This window comes from Dipodomys merriami, unplaced genomic scaffold (genome assembly GCF_024711535.1).
Source record: "Dipodomys merriami isolate MVZ:Mamm:240054 unplaced genomic scaffold, mDipMer1.0.p SCAF_21, whole genome shotgun sequence".
Classification (NCBI taxonomy): domain Eukaryota; kingdom Metazoa; phylum Chordata; class Mammalia; order Rodentia; family Heteromyidae; genus Dipodomys; species Dipodomys merriami.
Genome location: NW_027203493.1, coordinates 4547906 through 4566860, shown reverse-complemented (window position 1 = coordinate 4566860; position 18955 = coordinate 4547906). Strand labels below are relative to the sequence as shown.

The window sequence follows — 18955 nt, the reverse complement described above, 5'->3', positions numbered from 1 at the left end:
AATGGATACCTATTTAACACCAGTATTTTTTAAATGTTTAAACATTTTTTTCTCATGTATACATTTGTACCTGTGTATCTGTTATATCTATCATCCATCATTTATCTATCATCTTTCTATCATCCATCAATCATCTATGTCTTCTTATTTTCTCTCTATCTTTCTGTTTATCCATCAATCATCTATCTGTCAATGATCTATCTATTGATCTACCTATATCTTCCTAACAGGATTGATTAGCCTTTCACAAAGTTATTGATGCAGACACTTTTTGGGCATGGCAAGATATTTAACTTTGTAATGGTATCACTGCTTTTTGATATTAGTAGCAGTTCAACTAAAAAATAAAGCACAGAATATGATCTGTAGCTAGGGAATGATTTTTTTTTGGTTGGTCAGGAGGCTTGAACTCTGGGTCTGGGCAATATCCCTCATCTCTGCAGCTCAAGGCTAGCACTCTACCACTTGAACCACACCACCACTTCTGGTGTTTTGAGTGGTTTAATGGAGATAAGAGTCTCAGGGCCTTTCCTGTTTGGGCTGGCTTTGAACCACCATCCTCAGATCTCAGCCTCCTGTGTAGCTAGGATTACAAGCTAGGAATGATGTTTTTATATGCCTAAAGTCACCTTAAATAACAACCACATGTCCTATTTTGTCCCTGCCTGTAATTATACCTACAAATGTGCAATTATATTCAAAGATTCTACAGTTAGAAGTTTCAATTTATTTCATTTACAATAACTTTATATCAGTAAAAGTTCCAGGTGATAGTATTAGAAAGCTGGTGAATAAGCTGATGTCTATTTTCAGAATAGGTTTTCTCAGACACCTGGATGGAAACACACAATCTCACTATGGTGACTGAATTCATCCTGATGGGCATCACCGATCGTCCTGAGCTGCAGGCTCCGCTGTTCGCACTATTCCTCTTCATCTATGTGGTCTCCGTGGTGGGCAACCTGGGCATGATCGTCCTCACCATGGTGGACTCCAAACTACAGACCCCGATGTACTTTCTCCTCAGGCACCTGGCTCTCACCGATCTTGGATATTCCACAGCTGTGGGACCTAAAATGTTGGTCAATTTTGTTGTAGATCAAAACACAATCTCCTATCATTTCTGTGCTACCCAGCTAGGTTTCTTTCTTCTGCTAATTGGTAGTGAACTTTTCATCCTGTCGGCCATGTCCTATGACCGCTACGTGGCCATCTGCAAACCACTGTTGTACACCGTGGTCATGTCACAGAGGGTGTGTTGGGTCCTGGTGGCCATCCCCTATCTCTACTGTACCTTCATGTCTCTTCTAGTCACCATAAAGATTTTCACGTTATCCTTCTGTGGCTACAATGTCATCAATCACTTCTTCTGTGACTGCATCCCTTTATTATCTTTGATCTGCTCTGACACCCACGAAGTTGAATTGATCATTATGATGTTTGCAGCTGTTGATTTGATTTCTTCACTTCTGTTTGTCCTTATGTCCTACTTGCTGATCCTGGTAGCCATTCTCAGGATGAACTCTGCAGAAGGCAGGCGCAAGGCCTTCTCCACCTGTGGGTCCCACCTGACAGTCGTTACAGTGTTTTATGGAACATTGATATTTATGTATGTGCAGCCGAAATCCAGTCATTCCATTGATACTGATAAATTGTCCTCCATATTTTATACCTTGATTATTCCAATGTTGAATCCTTTGATCTACAGCCTGAGGAACAAAGATGTAAAATGTGCTCTACAAAGGACATGGAAAAAAATAGGCAATGTCTTTTCTTGAATGTTACATGCACTATGAGCCCTTCATTTCTGTATGAAATATACTCTGCCCTGTGTCCCTGCTGTATGGAAGCAGGCCAAAATAGGAACAACATGGATTAACTAGAATACTCTTAGTACTAATCAAAGCTTCAACTATTATGCATACTTTAATCTAAGAATGATTAAGGCCTGATTTCCTTGAAGAGAAGTATTAAGCTGTATATACACTTAATAACTTAAATATTTGCAATAAGTAGTATGGAGTGTCTATAGACCACAAGAACAGGTTGGAGAGTTGCCCACTTTAAAAGAGTAAGAAATAATCCTATGTGTGAAAGAGGACTGAAATGTTCTTCCTGGCATTCTAAACCTTGTGTTTTTGTAAATGTGTTTCTTTATTTAGTAAACAGAGACTATTTTAGACTTCATACAGTTTTATGGAGTGTGTTAAATAAAACCTGGTTTAGGATCCACAGGCTCATTGTACATTGCAGCACAATAATTTGGAGAAATGAGTTACCTAATGCATTACCTCACTTATCTATGCTCAAATGTTCCTATTCCTCCATGGAGATTTTAGGTTAGCCTTTCTCTCTCTCTCCCTCTCTCTCTCTCTTTCCCTCCCTCTCTCTCTCCCTCCTCTCTCTCTCTCTCTCTCTCTCTCTCTCTCTCTCTCTCTCTCTCTCTCTCTCTCTCTCTCTCTCTCTCTCTCTCACTCACTCTCTCCTTTTTTACTTTTATATATGGAAATCAATTTGTATAGGTGTGTATGTACACACACCACTCATGGAGCTTGAACTCAGGGCTGGATGCTGTCCTTGAAATTTTTGTGCTCAAATCTAGTCCGCTGTAGCATTGAGTCCCAACTCTATTTCCAGCAGTTGTTGTTGTTATTGTTGTTGTTGTTGTTATTTTGTTAGTTAACTGGACATAAAATTCTCATGAAATTTCTTGCTTGAGTTGGCTTCAAACCAAGATATGCAGATCTAAGCCTCCTGTGTAGCTAGAATTGTAGGCAAGAGCCATCATCTTGAGTCTTGTGAATCAATTTTGTGGATATATTTGGATCACCCAAAACTTAACTGCAGAACAGCATCTAACTTTGTCTATGCTATATTGTGTGTATACAATTTAATGTACTAATTAAAATGATAGTTCTATGTTCTTGTAAATTGTACATGGTTTGTTATCTAGTATCAAAATGAAACTTTTAAACATTCTTAGTGATTTTCTTTACTTTCCTTTATTGTTTTATTTTCATCTATCTATCTATCTATCTATCTATCTATCTATCTATCTATCTATCTATCTATCTATTTCATGACAAGATTCATTTTCTCTCTCTAGAAAGCCTTATTTTTAAACTGCATCAGGAAAATCTCCTTATAAAACAGAAATCAATCAAAATATTTTCCCTTAAATGGGAATTTTAAAAATATATCTTCAGAATAATTCTGACTTTTATTAGAAGCTCTCTTCACTAGTATTCAGAGGGTTTTTAATGGAATGTCAAAATTTAATCTTGGCCACTGAGATTGGGGAGAACTTTTCTACTTTCTCTTACACATTAGCTATTAACTTTGTATTAGATTGATGTGATGATTCAGTTGAGAATTGTTTCTGCCTCTTGAGTCTGTTGAAAAGTTGTACCACATTCCCATATTGCATCTTGATATCTCTAGGTTGAACATTATTTTATTATAGGAAATAACCTTTTTATACACCATTGAATTGTGTTTGCTAGAATGTTTAAGCATTTTTGTACCTATGATAGACAAGAATATTGGCCAGTAGTTTTCCTTCCATATTGTGTCCTTGTATAGTATATGTGTCACATAATGGTGGCTAGGGTGTCTGCAATTTCTTTCTCCTCTTTTATTTTTATTTTTATTTATTCATTCATTCATTCAATCATTTTTGCCGGTAGTGGGGCTTGAACTCCAGGCCTGTGCGCTGTCCCTGAGCCCTTTTAGCTCAAGGCAAGCATTCTACCACTTGAGTCACAGTGCCTACTGCAGGTTTTCTGGTGATTAATTGGAGGTAAAGTCTCATGGACTTTCCTGTCCAGACCGACGTTGAACAGTAATCCTCAGATCTCAGCCTCCTGAGTAGCTAGGAATGTAAGCATGAGCCACCAGCTCTTCTCTTATTTTCTCGGTAGGAGTTAACAAGGAATTAATAAATAGTTCTTGCTTAATAGGCATACTCTAACTCAGAAAATCATTTTGTCTTGGTTGTTGGTAAATTGGAGGTTTTCTTATTGTTGATTCAAACTTGTTGTTTTGCTAGTGTTCAGTTTAGATTATGCATCCATTTTCGTAAGAATGTACAGCCAGCTGTTTTTTCATAAACTTGTCTATGATCATCTCTAATGACCGCTGCATTTCTGCCTTTTCAGTAGCAATATCTCCCCGCTTTTCTTCAGGGCTTTTGAAACAACTGGGCATGCATGCCACTTATTAGTTTATCATCAATTCATTCATCAAGCCTCCTTTTTTCAATTGCTTTTTATTCCCATCTTTTCTTGATTTTTCTTGCTAACAATTTGTCAATTTTATCTTTCAAAAATTGAACTTTTTATCTTTGGAAATTTTATAGACATCTATAATTATGTTACATCTATTTCTGATGTAGTATTTATTATTCTTTTCCTTATTCTAATTTTTCTTCTACTTTCTTAAGAAAGAATGATGGATGGCTTGTGTGAATCTCTCTGACTTTTCTGATGCTCCTGCGATCATCTTGACTGTACCTCCATAGTACTTGCTCATTTTTCTCACTGTCAAAATTTTTCAAAATTTTTTCTTCTTGATATAATCTTTGATATACTCATTTTTCAATAGTAATTTGAAGGCAAGTGCAGTAAAGATCTAGTTTAGAGCAAAATCTAGTTTACACAACATTATTTCAATCAGTAAGAAAATTCATCTCAGTTACATATGTAATTGAAATCTATAAATAGAAGGACTGTAATCCAGATAGGCTGGGGGAAAATTGATACTATTCAAAAAGTAACGTAAACATTTTACACTATGTAACCCAAAGGAAAATATTACTTCTTCCATATACAGAAATATTTCACTTGGAGCATTGATAACTAAATCTAGATGAAAGGAATTTGCTCAATTTGTAGGTGTATGTAGCAATGTAACCACAGTCTGTTGGACAGAAAGTACAAATAAGTACCCTCAGATCACAAGTGTTAATACTAGGCTAATTTGTGAAGGGGAAATTTCACCCTGTTTGAGTATACCATCCCTTGCCCACAGAAAATACATTCTTCAGTCTCACAGACCAGACATTATCATTACAATCAGGCTTTAAATTCAAGAAAAACTAAAGAAAAGTTAAGCTCAAAGTAATGTGTAAAACCTTGGCAAAATTATCTCTTCCAGACCTGAGCTTTCCATCCAGTGTAGAGAAAATACTGGACCTACTACAATTTTGGACTTCTGGATTTTGTTGGTGGTGTTGTGTTACTTTTTTTAAAACTCTAAACACTATACTGTAAAATTCTTACAGAGTGCATCTTTCTAAATAACCCACACATAAAAATCAACATACAGAAAAGAATCTCTGCTCTCTACATGCCTAATCATCCTTCTAATTCACTTCAATTTCACTGCAAGACCTGTCTCCTTTAAATATAATTTCAATTGTTATGGTTTCTTCATTCTTTGATTTTTCTTATTACTTTATATTTTTATTTTTTATTTTTATTTATTGTAAAAATACTGTACAGAGGTGTTACATTAACATGAGCAAGGTAATGAGTACATTTCTTATCAAGCATTGTTGATTCCTCCTTTGTTTTCCTTTCCTATCCCTTACCATCTCCCCCGCGCCAAAGTTATAAAGTTCATTTTTCAACACAACATCTTGTACATCTCATGGTTCCAATGGGTCTACCTGTATCCCTATTTAAATTTATTTTTTCCCTTCCCCTCCACAAATTACACCAATATCAAATACAGTGAAAACAGGGGTTATACCATGGGGGAGGGGACATACAATGCAACAAAGAAATATCTTATAAATACGTTAGAAATGATAGCAAGAAAGAAAAAACATTTGAGTCCTTATCTTGGGGTTCATTTCACCTATTTTTATTTTTGAACTCACAAAACTTGCTGTCTCTAAGATTTCCTTTTACTGATTATAACAGAAAAATACCCTGAGTAAACCAAACATAACCATGATACTTTTTTCTAAAATTAGGAATAATAAACTTAAATAATGCTTCAACAAACAGAAATAAAAACATTTCACAAATAGAGTGTTTCATATCAGAATATATTCCTACATAATAATTTGACAGTTTTTTATTCTCCTGGAAAAATGTTATTAAATTCTTTCTTTAAATAGCAATTAAGTAATGGATATTGACATTCATTATCTGGGTAAATGCAGACAACAAAACTGAAACTTCTCTTTGTATGCTTATGGGTTTATATAATTGCATATGTTTGTGTATTATTAGAATGGAAAGTATCCTTAAGTACACTGTAAAATTGTTACTATTTAATGCAGTGCTTGTAATCCTAGCTACTCAGCAGGCTAAGATCTGAGGGTCATGATTCAAAGCCAGTGATCTAGGCAGGAAAGCCCATTAGACTCTTATCTCCAATTAACCACCAGAAAAATTGGGAGTGGATCTGTAGCTAAAAATGGTAAAGCAAAAAAACAAATGGTAGAGCACTAACCTAGAGTAAAAGATCTCAATGACAGCACCAAGGCCCTGAGTTGAAGCCCAAGACTGAACAACAGCAAAAAAGTTACTAGGTTCTTATTAGGCCATTATAATAAAATTATATCTGAACTCATGTAGAAGTAACTCACTGAGATAAGTTTGCATGCCATATACAAGGGGAATAATTTCAAAAAAAGTATACCAGAGTCACAATCAGTAAAGTCACAATAAAGTCAGAGTTTAATGCAAGTTGTTCTCCCTGTAATTAGTGGGAAATCTCCAAACATTTCATTAGGCTCTCAAATGCTTTGGGGATAGTCAACAAATTGCTTAGCAGCTCCACAGGGAGAATTTCAAAAGTTCTAAAAAAAAAAAAAAGGAAAAAGGAAAAGAAAAAAATAATAAATTAATCTCTGAAACCCCACCTTAGAAACACATGGAGAAATGGAGAGCATGGTTTCATTACAGGTAACAAAGAAAGATGGTTTCTCATTATGCCCACTGCTCACGCCTTCTGTCTGTCTTCTTCTGACCATTACTGACTCAGTTTCCTTGCTTACTACTAAGTCCGTGATGCCTGGAGAGCTAGAAGACCTTGCATTCTTGCTTAAGTGAAGTTCTTAACATTTCTATCTAGGGTTGGAAGGTAAATGCTCACAAGCACACTTAAAACTCGATATGTCTTTTCTAATTCAGCATTCAAAACCATGTTTATTTCTAAATGTATACTTAGATGTACACACTGGAAGCCAAAATTGAGAGGAGGTGAAGCACAAGTAAAGAACCCTGATGTTTTTAAGAAAGACTTCTGAACTAAGAGTTATTCAACCTCTCATTCTAGTGTGCATACAATCTTCAGTGGCTTTTAATTCTAGGTTCATTTTGTGATCTTCTAAAAATTAAGGTACAATGAGTAAGTGAATAAATGCAGAGGTAAAATTCAGTCCTGAATTCTTGATAAAATTCCTGAATTCTTCACATTGATGTATGCAATGTACAAGTATCAGGAAATACTTTATAAAAAATAGAATCTGATTCATTTTCTAAGTGTGTTTTTCAAAAATACAATTCAGGTCTTCAGTAAAGAGAGTAAATTATCTTTAGTTAATTCTATTGAATTCATAACTTTTTGAGAGAAAACACTTGTGTTTCTTGTTAAAAAATGATACTCTCCCTGTGCTTTTAGTCTTATAATTTTTATGATTTCAAACTGAACCAAGAAAAGAGAAAACAAAGGTAATAAGATGTATTTGATTTTCTATTGTATTTATTGAACATATGTCTTTAATATTATAATCTGACATGTTCTAATATTTAGCATTAAAATAGCCTACCAGGCTGGGAGGTAGCTCAGTGCTAAAGTGCTTGCCTTACATGCATGAAGCCCTGGGTTCGATTCTTCTTCACCACATAAGCAGAAAAAGCCAGAAGTGGCCATGTGGTTCAAGTGGTAGAGCGCTAGCCTTGAGCTGAAGAGCTGAGGAACATTGCCCAGGCCCAGAGTTCAGGCCCCACGAACGACAAAAACAAAAAAAAAGTAGCATACCTGGAGTAGAAGAAAATATCAGATAGCCATATTTTCAGCAATATTTGAATGAAATATGTACAAAACTTTTATAAACATTTTCACACAAAGTCTTATAAAAATTCTTATTTATTTGCATTTTGTTGGAAACTAGTATCTCTATTCTTACTACGAACTAGATCAGAGCTATTTATATTTGTATTCAGCAAACACTTTTGCTCAGGATTTTTTAGAATATATTTTAAATCTTTTTATTATTATTTTTGTTTATGTGGTACTGAGGAATTGGACCAAAGACATCATGGATGTTATGCAAGCAATCCACCACTAATTTTTCAGAATTTTTTAATAAAACTAATAATTAGAAGCTGTCAACCTTCAAGTAATATACATTTTGCTTTCGTTGGTTGTTAGAGATATTCAGATGTATCTTCTTTGTGTATGTTACTTTGCTTTTGGTTGTACACTCAATTTGCAAGATGTGAGCACTTCCTTGAATGCAAGGAAGCAGGTCTCAATTGTAAAGGAAATATCCTAAGGTTAAAATAAGCATTTTATAAAGAGATAGCTTATCAAAATATAAGTATTAAAATACTTATAATAGAAGGAAAATAATTTTAAACACTTGCATAATGTAGAGTTTTGTTCTCAGAGAGGTGGAGTAGATATAAGGGCAAGTGATATTTACTATGTATTTCTTTATCTATTCCACTTCTTTTCGCTGTTTGAGTACTGACAAAGGACTAAGAACATGTCTTTGTCCAGTAGGATGTTCATATACACAATGAGAACCTCTTCCAAGTAGATAATTATCACCATTCTTAGAAACCAAAAGTTCACATGTACATATTGTTTGAAATCTATGTTTGGTAGGCCCACTGAATGTTGGTACTCTTTATGCCTTCCCCTAAAATTGCAAGCTCAGGCTGGATTTATATATGTGAATAAAGTAAACCTATTTGCAAAAGTAATATCTTTTCATTCTATCCTAAGATTGTTTGCACGACCATGTATGTATTGTTTTAATGATCCAGAGTTTTTAAGTCTCTTATTTGAATTAGAGGGTTATATTGATTTATTAAATTTATCATTTGAAACTGTGATTGAGTAAATTACAATTTACTATTAAATTAAATTAGTGTGCAGATGTGTGATTAAAATTATATAAGTGACATATAATACAACTAAAACAGTACAATAATTATCCATAGATATGGGACTCAAATTTCTATGATTCTTATAACATGTAATATTTGTAACTTTTTTGATATGTATCTATATGATTCAATATTTAACTATCAGCCTAAAATTTAGGAAAATGCATATTTCATAATAAATAGTACACTAGAGAGGTATTGGTTATAGTAAGAAACAGGAAATACATAATATCTCAGGGCATTGAAAACTATACCTTTGGCATTGAAATAACTCTAGAGGAGAATCAATTAACTTTCTCCCACTTTCTTTCTCTCTAAACAGGTAAATGTTTAAATCAATAGATAAATGACAGAGAAACTTAATAATTAGATGATATATATATATACATGTAGTTATTGTAAAGATGGTTTTATTTACAAATGTCATCTACAGAAATATTTGTATGTCATATTCAAGTGGTTTTCAAGTGAAGATGGTATTTGAAATCTGCTGACTATTCTGATTTCTCTCTCCAGAGAAGGTATTGGTATCAAGCAGGATGGAAACTCACAACCTCACTATAGTGAGAGAATTCATCCTGATGGGCGTCACGGATCGTCCTGAGCTGCAGGTGCCATTGTTCACTCTGTTCCTCATCATCTATGTGGTCTCTGTGATGGGCAACCTGGGCATGATCATCCTTACTATGGTGGACTCCAGGCTGCAGACCCCAATGTACTTTTTTCTCAGACACCTGGCTCTCACTGACCTTGGTTACTCTACAGCTGTGGGACCCAAGATGTTGATGAATTTTGTTGTCAACACAAACACAATTTCCTATAACTTTTGTGCTACTCAGCTAGCATTTTTTATCACATTTATTGGGAGTGAGCTTTTTATTCTGTCAGCCATGTCCTATGACCGCTATGTGGCCATCTGTAACCCGCTACTCTACACTGTCACAATGTCACAAAGACTATGTTGGATCCTGGTGGCCATCCCATATCTTTACTGTACATTCATGTCTCTTCTTGTCACCATAAAGATTTTCACTTCATCTTTCTGCGGCTACAATGTCATCAGTCATTTCTATTGTGAGAGTCTCCCTTTGTTATCTTTGCTCTGCTCAGATACACATGACATTGAAATGATTATTTTGATCTTCTCAGCCATTAATTTGATCTCCTCTCTTCTGATAGTCCTTGTGTCCTACCTGCTCCTTCTCATAACTATTCTGAGGATGAAATCTGCTGATGGAAGACGCAAGGCTTTCTCTACCTGTGGGTCTCACCTGACCGTGGTCGTAGTCTTCTATGGGACATTGATATTCATGTATGTGCAGCCCAAGTCCAGTCACTCCTCTGACATTGATAAAGTGGCTTCCATCTTTTACACCTTGGTCATACCCATGTTGAATCCGTTGATCTATAGCCTGAGGAACAAAGACGTTAAATCTGCCCTTCAGAGAACATGGGCAAAAATATATGATATCTTCTTATAAAAGTTAAATAAAATGTAAGTCCTGCAAATATGCTTCAGATGTGAACCCAATCTCCTTTCTTCCCAAATGACCATAAAATTAAAATGGACTCTCTCTCTTCATACTTAACTACTGGATTTTCTCACAGTAGTCAAGTTTTTATGTGCTCTCTAAAGATTATTGGAAAAACAGTAAAATGGTTTGTTTTCTTTGAAGACAGAGGAATTACAACCATAATAAATGAAGATGTAATAAAATAGTTAATGGGCTTGTAATATATCCTAAGAACTGGTAGCAGAGTTTTACGCTTGCTAGTAAGAGATAATACTAGCTACTGAAGATTGAATGGCTAATGTAGTTTTCTATTATCATAACATAACTTCCAGTTTCTATGAAAGTGTTTCTGTTTGGTGGGGTTTTTGTTTTGTTGTTGTCTGTATACAACCCCACTCTTAGGTTGAAGCATAACACAGGTCTGTGGAGTGTATTAAATTCATGTTTTATCATAGCATCAGGTTCTATGTTTTACTTTTCAGAAGATTATCATATAAGTCTCTTGCAGCATCAAGATCTCCATGCTGAACTCTATTATCTTGCGTCTGAGAAACAGATATTTAAAAGAGGCAACGCAAAATATGTTTTAGAAAAGAATCTGTTTATCAGTACTTTTTTTCAGACTAAAATTACATTGAAAAATGGAGAATTGCACACAATATTAAGAAGTTCAAAAGAAAATGTATCTGTTTACTTATTGGGATAATGATCTTTTTGTTGAAATATTTCTTAAGAACAACATGGATAAACTTCTCTATTGTTGCTTTAAATACAGAAACAATATGTACTACCCATTTGCAGAGTGTTTATTATAATATGTAAACAACATTGGGGCTCATTTGTTAGGAAATGGAAAGACTTGGAAAACATTATATTAAGTGAAGTAAGCCAGACCCAAAGAAACATAGGTCCCATGGTTTTCCCTATTTGCAATAATTAGTATCTGTCTGAGACAAGCAGAAAAGATCAGATAAGATGATGTTAAGCGAAATGAATCACAAAAAAACACGTTTTTTTTCTTTCTTGCTATTGTTTTTAATGTATTTATAAGGTGATATTTTAGTTGTTTTGTATGTCTCTCTCCCATGTTATAACCCTGTTTTCACTGTACTTGATGTTGGTATAATTTAAGGAGGGGAAGGGATATAGGTTGACCCATTGCAACAATGAAATGTACAAGATGCTATGTCGAAAAACAAACTTGACAACTTTGGCGAGGGGCAGGGGCAGTGGGAGTGTAGTCATGGAGATGGGGGGCAGGGATGGTAGGGGAAAAACAAAGGAGGCAACAATGCTTGATAGGAAATGTACTCATTACCTTGCTCATGTAATTGTAACCCCTCTGTATGGTATTTTCACAATAAAAAAGCTTATTAAAAACAACATTGGGGCTAATTCTATGTGAAATACACAAAAATAATACACACAGTCACATATTTATGTAGTCTTCATGCTAGATGTATATTGGTTTCTTTGATTTATATTTAGGCCATATATCATGCCTGCCATAGGTACAATTATTTTTTTAAAAATAATATTTTTATCTGACTGGTTTGAATGAATATTATATTAAGTCAGAAGGAGGAGCATAGCTCCAACTATTTCCAAAATATTATTGGTACTTGATTATATTTCAGTCACCTGACTCATTTGTAGGTCCATACAATAAATCCATTTTAATGCCTGCCTGTGCTTCAGACATCACAATAATTTGCATAGAATCCTGGGTATTCTCACTGGTCTGATACACAGAGATAATTTTTTTCATCTCTTATACTACCATTTATAGCATAGTTATGAAATATACTCTTCATACAAGACACAGTAGACAGAAAGTGGGTGCATATTCTCTTTCGCTGCCATTTTTTCCCTAATAAACTGTCCTATTGTTTTACTAATGTTAGTATAGCTTGCCTGAATTTCCTTTCCAGATGTTATAGATCAAGTTCAACTTAACTGCCTTAATTACAGACACATTGCTTTGCAACAGATATTTAGATCTGCTTTTCTGTTTCTCCAGCTGTGCCAATAACCCTGGTCTAATCATTCTAATAAGGCCTAATTCCTAGACCAGAGTTTTGCCTATGTAAAATGGATGAGGCCTACCCAGAGCCCCACTTTTCTTTAGTACTTGCTTTACCCGACTTATCTTTACATTTCCTGAATAAATCTCATATATTTACCATTTCAAAAGGTAGCTCCTCCTCAGTCTTCTGAGAAGAAGACTTAGAATTAAAAAGCTAATATGCTCAGATGTTATCCGATTTGTTTTGCCTTGTTTGGATTTCTGAACCTTGTTCTTTCGATATATGATAAAAGCTATAGATTTTCATCTACCCTCACTCATAACCAGCACCTCAACCTAGTTCTAAGACTCAAGGCCAAAAGAGCCAGTCTGTCACACTCATGGGTTCCAAATACTTATTAATTGTTATACATTTTGTTGGCGTCTACTCAAAAATATTTAAAGTTATTATAATCAAACGTTTTCACATTCTTATTCCTAGTCACTGCTCTTAGTCATCAGATGATCGAGTTTCTTGCATCTTTCCTTGAATATTATGTGTATTTGAGCTCAGAGCTTCCCATTGGAAAAGAAGCCACGCTACCACTTGACCTCTTCCACCAGCCAGTTTTCCATTTCATTATTATAATTCTAGAAATTTCATGGAAATAATTTATAGTGTAATGGTGACTATTGTGGCCAGTCTGTGCTGAATTGGTATTCGGTTTGCAATATTCCTACCCGTGTCCATGTGTATAAGAAATGCTTAGAAGAGTCTTCAGCTGAGCAACAGATTGACCAATTGGACCCATTAGTTGATTAAAAGCAGGATAACAACTAGGCACACTGTCCTCCATATTTTACTGATCAGCACGGGAGTTTTGACCTGCTCCATTGTCCTCCATATTTTATCTGTATCCTTTGTCATTTGTCCTGAGCTATTCTTTCCAACAGTCACTTTGCAGCCATCTTAGAACCTGTTATCTACCTTGGCTGTTTAGAATATCTTCTACAATGTCCAACATGAGAATGACATTATTTCTCAGTGTCCACAATACCAGTACTTCTAAGTAAAACTCAAAAGTGGATTTGCTGCTCTCCAGAGTAGATGAATGAATTCAACGTTGCCTACAAATTCTCCATGAGAATTAGGGCAAAATCTCCAAGTATTTCAGTAACTATGCCGACGATGTTCACTTAATCAACAAATTGTCTGGCATCTCCTCTGGGAGACTTTCTACATTTTAAAAAGGAAACCTATAAGTTGTCTTGAAATACCCACAATATTAACAAGCACATGGGAGAATCAAGAGAGAATTTTAAACTCTGGAAACAAAGACAGGTCTCATGTGGTACCTCTCATTACCGTACCTACAGAAATGTCATGTTTGGCTGTGATATGGACTCACACTGGAAGGTTTGAATCCTTTATGAGGTGTCTACTCTTCCCTGATCCCTGGCCTGCATTTGGATCCCTCTCCCTTTCTTCTACTTCCTCATAGACAATACTTCCTCCTAAATTCAGAGGTAAAGCACTACATTCTGTGATTCTGCTTAGAAAATACTCAGTTTAGACTGCATATACTTTTGAATCTCACAGATGTCACAGCAAGAGTAGGGGAAGGCAGCATATATGGTAGTACATGGATATTTACTTAAAGACAAAAAGAGAAGATATTCATTCCCATGTCCACAGCCTTCCTACTGTTTAGATAGTTTGAGGATCTAAGTCCTTGCTCTCATATATTAGGTATCAGTTAGATTTGAGCTTTATTTACGGGTGACAAAAGAGAGCTTCCTGTTCATATTGAGATCTGTATGAATGCCAGATAATTTTAGGTACCCAATTAAAAATTCATGATGTCAATATATTTCATTTTAGCAGTGTGATATACTAACTTTTTCTGGAGTTCAGATTTTCTAAGTACAAAAATACTCAGTAAAGATGCTAAAATATGAAAATGTAATTCGTTTTATTTCCATTGAAATACAACTCTGATGAGAGTTAGCCCCTTCATCTTCCATTATGTGATGAGAATATTTATTTGTCTGTAGAATATGCATGTGATTTTATAGTATTTAATTAATATAAACCAATCAAAATAAGAAAAGGCAATGAGTTGAAGGGTTCCTCATTTCATTTATGATGATACGCATCTATGGTTATACTCTGATGTGCTCTGCTATCATAAATATAAGAAATTTTATTCAATGAAGCACATTAGGATATCAGGTATCACCACCAAACTAACAATGCTTTCTGTGGATTCAGGCAATTACATATAATCAGCTTCATATACAATATTGTAAAGCAGCCTTATTTATTTGCTTTGATCCCATGTGTCACTTGTTATTTACACACTGATCGCTGGTATTTCTCTCTTTTTTTCTTTTTGAAGATGTCAGGACAATTAGTAATCAAGACTTTGCACATAGGTGGTAATTACATTAGGTTAAGTGTCAGGTACCTGCTAGTGGGCTGCATTTCTTAACCTCTGAGCTATTGCAAGTTACACTCTGAGTTATGCATTTGTGTCTTCTTTCTGGTCTTTATCATATTGGAAAAAGTTCTGGAATATTACAGAATATTCCTATATATATATATATATATATATATATATATATATATATGTATCAAAGAAGACATGTATATCTCATTTGTCTGTATTTTGTTTTGTCTCTATGGTGTTGTATGTCATAAAATAATAGATAAATTGGAGCTTTAAAATGGACTATCAAAATCAAATTTTCTTTTTATTTTTTATTGTCAAGGTGATATACAGAGGGGTTACAGTTACATAAGTAAGGTAATAAGTACATTTCTTTTTAATAGTTCTTACCTCTTCCCTCATTTTTCTCCCACTTTTCCTGCCCCTTCCCAATACCCCCCAGTTGTATAAATTACTTCCAACATATTTTCTTCTGAATATTGCTATTCTTTAAAACATGTTATCCCTTTATGTAAAGAAAATTTAATGGGTGTTTATTGCATGAAACCAATGCCAATGGTATTTTTCCCCATTTCTGTTCAGATTTCCATCCAGTTGCAATTTCTTCTGCCACCAAAAATTCATTGACTGTATCACACACACACAGGTATGTGTAGTTCAGTCAGAATGAAAATGCCCACAAAGGACAGGAGAACATATTTCAGTAAATGACCATTATGTTACTTATATTAAAATGTCATTAAAATTATGATGAATAGAAGAGGATAATTTTTACAAACAGTAGTACAGTGATTATCAAATGGTAGCTTTGGAGTTGAGATAGAGGAGTGAGGTTGAAATTGGTAAAAATTGGGGCTGGGAAGGTAGCTCAGCGGTAGAGTGCATGCCTTGCAAGCATGAGGCCCTGGGTTCGATTCCTCAGCACCACATAAACAGAAAAAAGAAAAGCCGGAAGTGGCGCTGTGGCTCCAGTGGTAGAGCGCTAGCCTTGAGCTGAAGAGCTGAGGGACAGTGCCCAGGCCCAGAGTTCAGGCCCCATGGCTGGCAAAAAAAAAAAAAAAAAAAAAAAGAAATTGGTAAAAATTTTATGCACTGTTTTTCTATGGATCTGTTCTTCATCTGAGTGAAGGAGATCCTTGCAACAGCATGTACATGTACCTAGCTAAAGAAAAGCTCTCTTAGATAAGCCACTGAAGGGGCAACTGTGTTCAACAAGAATCCCTCTGTACAGTATTTTCACAATAAAAAAAAACAAGCAGTGTACTCATTACCTTACTCATGTAACTGTACAGCATCTTCACAATAAAATATAATTTTAAAAAATGAAAAGAAAACACAAAACAAAACATAACAAAAATAGACACAGACAATAAGGGAGGAAGAAGTCCAGAGGTGGATGAACCTGTTCCGCTGAACAAATCCAAGGTTGGACTGAGTCTCATAGGAACAAGGACAGGTAATGAAGCTTGGCTTTGCCTAACAAACCTGAGACCCTGGATTGAATTCCCAGATAGGCACAAAAGAGAAGAAAGGATACACAAAGACACAGAAAAAAAAAACAACAGAAACTAAACAACGTCATCTGTACACATTTCTTGAGAACTCTTTTCAGGTATCATGGAAACATTGGATCATTTCACCATCTTTCATCCTTCTGAGAGGACATGTTTATTTTGTCTCAACAGGTAGAATTATAGAGAAAGTGTGATGACAATAGTAACCTTTGTATACTTAAAGTAATAAGTACCATGAACTTTATACACACATATTTCACCATTTGTTTCTTCAGGACAGTATTCTCTGTGATATAATTTGAATTCATTTAGTTGTCCAGTATTATAAAATGTGTTAACACTTTCAGCTACATGACCTATAATTATTATTTATAACATGATGTTTTGTTTTGGCTTTTTTGTTGGTGGTGGTTGTAGGGCTTGAACTCAGGTCCTGGGCATTGTCCCAGGCTTCTTTGTGCTTAAGGCTAGTGCCCTACCACTTGAGTCACAGGGCCACTTACCGTTTTTGAGTGGTTTATTTGAAATAAGCGTTCATTAGGACTTTTCTTCCTAGGCTGGCTTCAAACCATGATCTTCAGATCTCAGCTTCCTGTGTAGCTAGATTACAGGTGTGAGCCACTGATGCCCAGCTAATCCTATGATATAGAGATTTGTTTGATTTTCTGGAATTCAAAAATGCATTCTATAATTGGACTATATATTGTGATACTATTGAATGCAATTATTAATGTTATAGTTTTGATATATGTTTTCAAAACTGAAAATCTAAAGAACATAAAAATAATTGCACATTATCAGTTTTAATCAAACTTTTAATAATATTTAAACTTTATATATGTCAAATAGTTGTTTAAATTCCTATCTGTTCATTGAGATCTACATATCTCTTTGGCTATCTATCTTCCACTCCACTTATCTATCTACTTAACCATCTATTGATTTAGCTACTTTACAGCTTCACACAATCTTGGGACATGATTGTTGATGTGGTATTGTTTGGGTTTGGATATTGTATGGCGCAGGATGTTTGTCAGCTTAACAGGGCTCTGATAGTGGTTATAGACATTTCCCTCAAGTAGAAAGAAAGAAAATATGGCTACATATTGGATCTTATTCTTTTATAAGTAACATCATTTTAGATGTAAACCACAGATCAAGTTGAAAAGTTGAGATGCATCTTATTTACGAGGTACCTCCTGCCTCCATTGCCAAAACATACATTGTTCATCCTTATGTCCATTCTCAAGATGAGCATTTTGTTTCTAAGGTGCACCCCTCCTACTCTCCAGAGGTAAAAGTTTTAAGAAATAAGTGTAAAGTTCCCCATGTGATAATATTTAGAAACTAGAGACTCTACTGTTCTCTTTCCTTAGAGTCGATATTCTGATGAACCTGGATGGAGAAGCAGAATCTCACAGCAGTGACTGAATTCATCCTGATGGGCATCACTGAATATCCTGAGCTCCAGGCTCCATTGTTCGCACTCTTCTTCCTCATCTATGTAAGCTCAACTTTGGGCAACTTGGGCATGATCATCCTCACCATGGTGGACTCCAGGCTACAGACTCCAATGTACTTTTTTCTCAGACACCTGGCTTTCACTGATCTTGGTTATTCAACAGCTGTGGGACCCAAAATGTTGGTAAATTTTGTCGTAGATCAAAATAAAATCTCCTACTATTCTTGTGCAACACAGCTAGCTTTCTTTTTTCTGTTCATTGGTAGTGAACTTTTTATCCTGTCCGCCATGTCTTATGACCGCTATGTGGCCATTTGTAACCCACTACTCTACACCGTTGTCATGTCGCAAAGAGTATGTTGGGTCCTGGTGGCCATCCCCTATCTCTACAATACCTTTCTCTCTCTTCTAGTCACCATTAAGATCTTCAGTTTATCCTTCTGCGGCTACAATGTGATCCATCACTTTTTCTGTGACAGCAGTCCTTTGTTATCTTTGCTCTGCTCAGATACCCACGAAATCGAATGGATCATTATGGTCTTTGCAGCCTTTGATTTGCTTTCTTCTCTTCTGCTTGTTCTTGTGTCCTACTTGCTCATCTTCATATCCATTCTCAAGATGAACACAGCTGAGGGAAGACACAAGGCTTTCTCCACCTGTGGGTCTCATCTCTCAGTGGTCATAGTCTTCTATGGGACACTGATATCTATGTATGTACAGCCTAAGTCTACTCATTCCTTTGACACTAACAAATTATCTTCCATATTTTATACTCTGATTATCCCAATGTTGAATCCCTTGATCTACAGCCTAAGAAACAAAGATGTGAAATGTGCATTACAAAGGATGTGGAAAAAGTTGTGCAGTATCTTTTCTTAA

The 18955-nt window shown here is 35.3% G+C and overlaps 3 protein-coding genes across 3 annotated transcripts; all 3 read left to right on the top strand.

Annotated features, from left to right (window-relative positions):
* The first annotated feature begins 836 nt into the window (after positions 1-836).
* Positions 837-1778, top strand: LOC138833602 (olfactory receptor 8K3-like). The gene has a single exon (XM_070031884.1). The coding sequence runs from the start codon at positions 837-839 to the stop codon at positions 1776-1778; it is 942 nt and encodes a 313-aa protein (XP_069887985.1).
* A 7892-nt stretch (positions 1779-9670) lies between these two features.
* LOC138833601 (olfactory receptor 8K3-like) lies at positions 9671-12677 on the top strand. The gene is made up of 2 exons (XM_070031883.1): positions 9671-10585; positions 12636-12677. Exons 1-2 carry the CDS (start codon positions 9671-9673, stop codon positions 12675-12677), a joined length of 957 nt encoding a protein of 318 aa, XP_069887984.1.
* A 5336-nt stretch (positions 12678-18013) lies between these two features.
* On the top strand, positions 18014-18955 carry LOC138833600 (olfactory receptor 8K3-like). The gene has a single exon (XM_070031881.1). It carries the CDS (start codon positions 18014-18016, stop codon positions 18953-18955), a length of 942 nt encoding a protein of 313 aa, XP_069887982.1.